Source organism: Diachasma alloeum, unplaced genomic scaffold (genome assembly GCF_001412515.2).
Source record: "Diachasma alloeum isolate Michigan unplaced genomic scaffold, Dall2.0 Dall_scaffold_00358, whole genome shotgun sequence".
Lineage (NCBI taxonomy): Eukaryota > Metazoa > Arthropoda > Insecta > Hymenoptera > Braconidae > Diachasma > Diachasma alloeum.
In genome coordinates, this window is record NW_021680497.1 from 805,485 (window position 1) to 814,749 (window position 9,265).

Below are 9,265 nucleotides of genomic sequence, written 5' to 3' on the forward strand. Positions count from 1 at the left end.
ATTGAGGGAAAACTTAGTTTTAGATTATTTTATCTTTGAAATTGGTTAATTCACTTGAATAATTAATTTAATTATTCAATTAAATAAAATGAGAAACTGGATAGATAAATCTTCGGAAAAAATTTTATTTTGTTGAGTTGTTGCATTTTTTATGTCGATCGCATTGCCAAAATTGTTTAATCGAGCAGTTGATCATTATAATTATTACGATTTGCAATTAATATTATTTTTTATTCACGAAAAATCATCGAAAGTAATGAAGAAAACATCAATTTCATTTTCGATTTCAATTTCCATTATAATTCTTTTCTCAGTGTAAAAAACCTCTTACAGAGGTGTTGAAAATCATCAAAAACCACGAATAACACATGAATAATTATTTCTATTTCCCTTTACTTAAAATTCAATATCCTAAACAAACTCCTCTCCCAGTGGAGTTCTCAAGGAATCATTCAACCATTCAATACCTCAAAGTTCTTCATTTTCCCCTCAATGCAAAAACGTTTCATCTTCAGTATTTCCAGCAAGAAAGATTTTTTATTCGTAAAAAAATACACAAAAAATACAAATAAACCCCAAGTCAAACTAAATTCTCTTACAATTCCCCCCCTGTTCCGCATTCACCGAAGGTCGAGGGAAAAATCAGATCGCATGAAGTCGTCCATAAAATAAAAATTAGAGCGTTAAATTTTTGACGTCCACACAGCCACTGCCGTCGTTAATTCCTAAACAATTATAACCAAATGAAGAAAAGAACGATTGCTGCACTGAAAATCGCGGCAACAATCCACGAAGCTCCAAACGTAAACATGATGTATGTACAGAGTGCGAAGGTGAGAAACGGCGTCAATTCCGCAATAATTTTCAGCCTGCAAAAAAAAATGAACGAGTGACGAAAAAATTACGAAGTAATTTTCCGCGGAGACTATCTGCACTGTAATTACGCTCGTGCAACGCGGACATTGAATTCTCAATCTCTCGACTTTAAACGTGAAAAATAGTGGAAGCAACCACAACTTTCTACGGGAACATTCACCCTGAGATCAGCAGCCTCTCTCTTCCTCTCACTATTGAATCCCCGCGTGATATTGAAAATTTACCGTTTCATCTGCCTTCGTGCGCGATCTGTTGTTGCAGCAGGCTCTTTATGAAAATATCTCCGAGTACCGAGGACACATAATTCGAAGTACTGACTCCAGTTGATGAGTCGTGGGTCCATGGGATGAACAGCTCTTTCGTCGGGTGCAAGTGCGTCCTGGAGGGACTGGATGTTACGACGGTCGAATTTCCACTTGTGGGTGGAGAAGAATGAGGTGTAGGAGTTGCCTTTCAGGTACTTCTGTTGTACCTGGTAAACCCTGGTGAATATCATCAGTTAATATTTGAATTTCATTCATATTTAATATTTCACAGGAAATATCGGCGAATTCGGTAAGAAATTCCATTCGGTTACACTTTTACTTTTGGGAGAAGAATTTATTTTTTAAATTGTCCATCGACACTTGTCAACATTTAAAATTATTCTAAATTATATTACGTGAGGAAATCTTAAATTTGAAAATAATGGCACGCATGAAAAACTTAGCGAATGCGTTAGAAAATTCAATTGAATTTCTATTGAAGTTTCTATTAGTTTTTGGCCGATTCTATTGAAATGTTCAATAGAAAATATTCCATGAAAAAAGTCAATAGAATTCGATTTTTCTACACAACTTATTCTACTCAGGATATTTTCTATAGAAATTTCTGCACTCAATTTTTTTCATTTTTTGCGGTCGATATTTTCGACGAGTTTTTTTTTTATTGAAAAAGTCCTCGATGTTTTTTTCTATGCGTTTTTTTCAATGTAAATAATTTAACAAATAGAATGAAAAAATTTAAATTCAATGAATTCAGAACTTTTTTTTAGTTATCGTGGGACATTCATTAAATTTCAATTAATGTCGATGGACAGAACATTTAAAATTAATCCAAATTATTTTACGTGAGAAAATCTTAAATTTGAAAATAATGGCACGCACGAAAAACTTAGCGAATGCGTTGGAAAATTCTATTGGATTTCTATTGAACTTTCTATTAGTTTTTGGTCGATTCTATTGGAATATTCAATAGAAAATAATCGATAGAAAATGTCAAGAGAATTCGATTTTTCTACATAACTTATTCTACTCAAGATATTTCCTTTAGAATTTTTCTATAAAAATATTGAATTTCATTCTTTTATGCAACTTATTCTACGGAGATATTTTTTATAGAAATTTCTGCACTTAATTTTAAAACAAATTTCGGTCGATCTGTTCAACGAGTTTTTTTATTGAAAAATTCTGCAGCTTTTGATGCGTTTTTTTCAATATAAATGATTTAAAAAATAGAATGAAAAAATTAAAATTTAATGCATTCAGAACTTTATTTTTAGTTATTGTGAGACATTAATTAAATTTTAATTAATATCGATGGACAGAGCATTCCCAAATGCAACAATACCCGCATTTGAACAAAAAAAGCTTAAATTTCCTGGATTCATCAGTGAACAATTGAAATTAATGGAATTAATGGGATATAACGCAAAAAATCTAAAACATTTGTAAGCAAAATGAAAAAGATCATAAGAATCATTACTTTGCGGTAAAATGCCGAGTCAAAGTCCCTCGGCAAATGATATTCATGTCAGACGTTACGAAATGCATAAACCGGTCAATGTCAGACGAGACGGATTCCGAGAGTAACGGAGGACTCACAAATGTTTTTTCTCAGAGGTCGACAGGCGGAAAATGCAGTCGATGATGAAAGCCGGAAATATCTGGAAAATGTAGATGACTAAAATGTTCCTCAGGTGGTTCTCCCTGGTCCTGGCCTTCGGGTACCACAGGACATTCTCGCAGGGGTGGGCTCGACAGGCCTTCACAACCTCCTCGCAGTATTCGTCCCAGGTCGTTGGGTTTATCGTGTTGGAGGTGCAGTGGAAAATGTGGAGGTTCTGGGGTTCTTGTTGGGCTCTTGCGGAGGCTGCGAGGATTGTCGAGACCACCATGTCCACGGGGATGGCGTCCAGAAGGGTATTCGGGGTTGCCTGGAATCTGAATCATATGACGTATTCATTACTATTGGAACTTTAGGGCAGATGGTTCTCATTGTTACAATAGGAAACTTGAAATTATTTTTTTTTATTTTCTTATCACGGAAAATTAAAAAATATATTATCTAAATAATGAATAGTTTAAATGATTTTCGTCGTCCTTGGCATTTGAACAAGTGATTTTTCATGAACAATGTTCGAAATAAAATAGTTTCTCATTATTTAATAATTCGTTGTCAAAGTTAATTTTTGGGAAAAAATTTTTTTTTAATTCGCAAAAGTTTGAAGGGGCTCATTGATTGATAATTAATCATCAAATTTGTAGACTTAAATTTAATTTTTTTTATAGAAACACGTATTGCGCAGAGAAATTCGCCTATTCCATTAAAAAAATCGGCAATTTTTTTATCAAAATATTCAATAGAAAATATTTCATACGGAAATTCGTCGTTTTAATTTTTGTTCTTCAATTTCCATTAAAAAAAAATAAAATGGAAAAATTGTGTGGTCATTATTTTTATAAACAATTTAAGGCAAAATTCCATTGTTATCAGAAATTCGTCATCTTGAATTTTTTCTTTTAATTCTCATAAAAAAAATAAAATAAAATAAAAAAATTTTCGTCGTCTTCGGCATTTGAATAAGTGTTTTCTTACGAACAATGTTCGACATAAAATATTTTCCCATTAATTAATAATTAGTTGTCAGAAATTCGTTGTCTTAAATTTTTTTCCTGCAATTCTCATAAAAGAAAAAAAAAAGAAAAAAATCATGTTGCAAATTTTTTTTTAAATAAATAATTTTAAGCAAAATTCCATTGTTATCGATAGAGAAAAGAAGAGATCTGTTCAATCGACTGGAATTTAAATTTGAACTGATCTCTTCGATTTTCAACAGATGGATGTTTTTACGAGTTTTGAATTTGCATTCAGAGATTTTAAATGTGCGGAATGTACAGACGTGCGGAATAATCCCTTGCCAATACCAGCGATGAATCCACAGGCACCACTATTGACGTTGTCCACCCAACCGACAGTTGGTTGACTCCAACTATTCAACACAATGCTCGGTCTCACGATGGAGAGGGGTACATTCTCCCGCTCGAGAGCCAAAAGATTCTCAGCCATTTGCTTGGTAAATGTGTAAGTATTCTGATGATCTCCGAGTATTTCGTTCGTTTTATTGTTTATTTCTTCCGAGCTCATGCCTTCGATCTGCAAAAATATCAATCACATAGTGTCGATAGATTTTTAATTCTAGGAGTAGCCTAAATCCTATCTTTAAAAGTATAACGAAGGAGAGATCGGTATCAATCATTAAATTATTAATATTAAGGGAAGTTGCCCCTTAAAAACAAAATGATAATAACACAATAACACAATTTTTAATTGAAATTTTTCAATTTTCTGTGAATTGAATAATTGAAAATGTGGAATTATCAATTGCCTATTGAGTAAATAATTCTAAATTTCATCAAAAGCATCTCTAAAAGTATAACGAAGCAAGGATCGGTATCAATCATTAGATTATTAATATTAAGAGAAGTTGCCCCTTAAAAATAATGAAATGATAATAACATAATTTTTAATTGAAATTTTTCAATTTTCTGTGAATTAAATAATTGACAATGTGGAATTATCAATTGCCTATTGAGTAAACAATTCTAAATTTCATAAAAAGCATCTCTAAAAGTATAACGAAGCAAGGATCGGCATCAATCATGAGATTATTAATATTAAGGGAAGTTGCAATTCGAAAAATAATAAAATAATTAATTATCTGAATTTTTCAATTTACTATGAATTAAATAATTGACAATGCGGAATTGTCAATCGCCTGAGTAAATAATAAGTGGACAGGCTTCTTCAACATTTATAATTACGCCGATTTTTTAGATTTTGTAATGAGAAATGAAACAAAATGCAGCGAAAGAGACACCGGAACTGTTAAATTTCCACTAATGACTAGAACGGTTCGTTTTTAACTGTTTGCATGACTAGTGTAAAAATAATCGATCAATTAATCATTCGCGCAGAATAATCCCGCGTCATTTGAAACTCAAACATTCAAATTCTGAATAGTCATTGTTATTTGATGCATTGCTTTTCTAGTTTTTTGTTATTCTGGCAGTAGACAGGGATTCAAGGACGCGCAGCAGAATAACACTCGTCACTCGGCCGAAAAATTCTATTTTGGAACTGCTGCTGTGTTCACTTGGTACCGAAATGGCCAGTTCGGCTCTCGTTGAAGATTTTTCAAATTAAACCATTTCAATCATTTATTTGTAAACAACGAATGTTTGAAAATACTAATTCCGTATTTCACATGTATATATATATATATATATATATATATATATATATATATATTATCGGTGAAATTAATAAATTCTGTTCTTTTATTGAGACCGATTATTTAAAAAAATTGAAGATAATTAATTGAAAATGAAAAATTCTTTATAGATTCTTTCCTTCGCTATTCACTTCAATCATTAGTCGAATTCTCTTTGATTCATTATCAATATCTATAAGTTATTCATGAGAAAATGAAATTCAATGAATTCCATTTCTTCATTTCAACAAATGAATAGATGAGCGCGCGCATAGATCTTGTCAAATAAATACATAACATGCGAGTGTGAAAACACCCAGGAGTTTCCCCTGAATTCAAATAAATGATGATGGACCTCTCCTGACGTTCGAAATGCAGATGACAGCCACAACTATGTGTCATGAGTCAATAATACATTGCACTCACCATGTCAATAAAGGAGGCTGGCTCCATAGTGGACGGGTAAAGTCTCTCCTGAAGTTCTTCGTCACTGTTTCTAGTGCAGTTTGCATACGCAGTTGAAATGTGCACCATTGACCGAAGTTTCGGCATTCGCTTCGTCAGTCCCAGAAGATGACGTGTGCTGAGTAAATTAATACGCACCGCGGAATCGAGATTGGCGGCGAATGATATGAATGCCGCTGAGTGGAATACGTGGCTGCATTCTGATAAGAGAACGTCTCGATCATTGTCGGATAATCCGAGATTCTCAGCTGTCAGGTCGCACGGAATTACCTTCACCTTCAGCAGAGTCGATGGTTCCAATGTTGCGAATAACTTGATGACAAAGGATTTATTTTTTACGTCATTTTGGTGCATTTTGATGCATTGCAATCGTTTAAATTATTATTTTTTCAATGTATGAAAAATTACGAAAGAATCTTTCATGTTTTTTTTTCTGATGGAAAACAGTCTTCAGACAATGATTTTTCTATAATAGAAATAATCCGTTTGCTATAAATTCCGTTGGAATTTTTTCTATCTAAAATTTTTGGGCATAATTTTTCAAGGATTTTTCCTTAAATTTTATTATGAGAAATGAATAAAAATCTATTTACTTTTTTCTATTAAATATCCCTTGAAAATTTTTCATGGTAAAGTTACTTAGTATTTAATGAAACTGGGACATAAAAAATGAGAGAATTTTTTAATAGAATTTCAATGGAATTTTTATAGAGGTTCAATATAAATTGAATACAATTTCTTGGAGAAGTCTAGGTTGTTCCATTAAATTTTTCTAAATTATTGCGGAACGTTGCATACAAGAGGATGCACTACAGTTGTAGAACATCCAGAAAACTTATCGATCTCTCTACAAAATCCAGTTTTTTCTTGAAAAAGTAGACAAATGAGGGAAAATGAACACATTTAACTGTTTATTAATATTAATGCCACGTTAAAATGTTAATGCAATGGGATTTTTTAATCGAACACTCGAGATTTTTCCGAAACATTTACGAAAACCGTCTTCCGAAAATTTAACTGAAAAATGCGTCATCCTGACAAAATTAACCATTTTTTTCGGAGCCTTTCAAGACAAAATAAAATGTAAGTGAAAGGAATTCCCGGGCATCGCCGGGGGCCGGGCGGAGGTGGGGGGGGAGGATTAAAAAAATGTTGTAACTCACAGGTGACGCCAGAATTTTATCAACCCGTGCCCTTGGACTCAATCCCTCTCGCTTCCGTACCAATACGTAAACACAATTAGGTCCAGGATTCAACCGTAATATCCTCTCTAGTAACGAACCACCGATGAAACCAGTGACTCCCGTCAACAGTACAGTGCTCCCACATAATGACCGGTTAATCGAGTACTTTTTCATTGCTCTTCCGCAGGCATACCGCCAGGTACTCAAGAGCAAACGGCCATAAAGTTTAATGCGACCCAATTATAGGGACCATAATTCGGGCATAGTGGGGGTATCGGGGTGGGTAGGATGGGGATAGCTACGTGGGCAACACTCCAATCGGCGGGCGCATTAATTGAGGTGTAATTATGCATAATTTTTTTTATATGTATTATTTTTGCATCGCGAAATGAACCCACACGGAGAGAAATGTTCAGTAAAAATTAGGGAACTCACAATTCGCTCACCGATTATGGAATCGGCTCAGAAAATTTAAGTGATACTTAATACTTAATTTTTATTGAATATTTCTCTCTGTCTCTGTCTCTGGAAAATTCATTCTGTCTTCGTAGCGCCCAAGTATTTACTCATTTTTTTCATTTTATTATTTTATTGATTTTTTTGTATTAACAATGTTTCATTTCATTTGTTGCTTCATTTCGTTCAATTGAATTGTTCAGTTCAATTCAGTTTATTTTCTTTGATGTTACAAAAGTATTCTTTGTTTTACATCCACACTAGCCTTTCTGCTCCTCTCACTTGTGTTGAATAGCGTTATTTTTTATTTAATTTAATTTAACTTCATGGAATCGATATCAATTGAATTATATTTCTTCTTAAATTACTTGTGTTAGATTCCTTGTGAAAATTTCTGTTTAAATCAAATGAAAAATGATTGTATCTGTATTATCTCGAAACTGCGATAAAGTCATATTGTAAATTTTTTTTTCGTGCGTAATGAAATGAATTTGAAAGGTCATTTTTAACGTTATAGTTATCCGAAAGAATTACGAAATTCTAAAAATTAATACATGAATTCAGTAGTGAAGTGGTAAACCGGTATAAGTCGATTTTGACTATTGCCCAGTTTTCAATGAATATCTCAAAATCTAAGGGAGATAGCAAAATTTTTATGATAACCTTTTTTGTAGCTTTCTCTTTGCTCTACAAAAAAGGAAATTACAACGATTTCACTATTTCCCTTAGATTCCGAGATATTTATTGAAAACTGCCTAACCACCGGTAAACCGGTATAAGTCGATTTCGCCGGGTTCGCTACTGAATTAAATTGCAATTAATGTCAATGAATAGGACTTAATAATATCTGCATTTGATAAAAACATCAATCGATTCAGAAGAACAGCAAAAAATCTGAACCGTGATTTCGAACGATCACAAAGCTTCCATTCGGAAGAAAAAAAACGCTTTCCACCCAACCCCGAGCAGCCCGTATTGCTGAAATTGTTGGTGCCAACGTCGGCGAATTCCGATCCGCCGAATTATTTAGTAATTCGTACGATTGACCTCAATTGGTGTACAAGTTTGCGCCGCGGCATTATTCTGTTGTTGAAATTCCACGCGCCCACTGTCATGAACTGTGGACCGGTAACACAGGTGTCATCGAAGAAATGTCAATGGTCGATTGGTCCGAGAGGAATTAAATATTCTCAAAAACATTCGCTCCTGCACGTGGAGGATTTTACGGATTCAGTGGAATTCTGCGACGCAGGGGAGTAAGAACTATTGAACATGTGATGAATTATCGCGTCATCGTCTGGATTGGTTGTGTACAGATCTCATACATTATGATCTTTTAACGAGAATTTTCTGTTTTGCGTGACTTCTTCAGAACAAAACGTAGAAAAAATCGTGAATTGAATATTTTATTTGCTAATCCTGACGATGTTACAGAGAATTTCATTCATTAAAACAAAAATTGTTCTGCCTGAGTAGTTTTATTTCCAAATGGAAAAAATCGACATGCGAAAAAAGATTAATATTATTATCAATTTTTTAAATTATTATTAATTAATTTGGCATGACTCATTCAGGGAGAAGCGTATAAGAGAATTTTATTCATGAAAACAAAAATTGTTCTGTTCTAGTGTTTTATTCCCAAAAGGAATAAATCGACAAACGAAAAAAAGTAATAGAAAAGCTTTACATTTCTAGTTTAAAAAATCATTAGGAAATTTACAGAATTGTTCAATAGAATCGACGAAAAACACAA

General features: G+C 33.2%; 1 protein-coding gene across 1 annotated transcript; it reads right to left on the reverse strand.

Annotated features, from left to right (window-relative positions):
- Positions 1-285: 285 nt before the first annotated feature.
- On the reverse strand, positions 286-7,247 carry LOC107041148 (putative fatty acyl-CoA reductase CG5065). Its single transcript, XM_015261554.1, has 6 exons — positions 7,036-7,247; positions 5,834-6,184; positions 4,037-4,290; positions 2,739-3,077; positions 1,101-1,358; positions 286-869 (listed from the first exon to the last, which is right to left on the reverse strand). Exons 1-6 carry the CDS (start codon positions 7,228-7,230, stop codon positions 734-736), a joined length of 1,533 nt encoding a protein of 510 aa, XP_015117040.1. The 5' UTR covers positions 7,231-7,247; the 3' UTR covers positions 286-733.
- Between the last annotated feature and the right edge of the window lie 2,018 nt (positions 7,248-9,265).

What these genes read in the sequence shown, in the direction of transcription:
- LOC107041148 (XM_015261554.1), bottom strand. Translation starts at nt 7,230, where the DNA reads ATGAAAAAGTACTCGATTAACCGGTCATTATGTGGGAGCACTGTACTG. An exon ending in ATAAAATTCTGGCGTCACCT is followed by an intron (nt 6,185 to 7,035) that starts GTGAGTTACAAC and finishes TTTGTCATCAAG; the next exon opens with TTATTCGCAACATTGGAACC. An exon ending in GGCAAGGGATTATTCCGCAC is followed by an intron (nt 3,078 to 4,036) that starts GTCTGTACATTC and finishes CATATGATTCAG; the next exon opens with ATTCCAGGCAACCCCGAATA.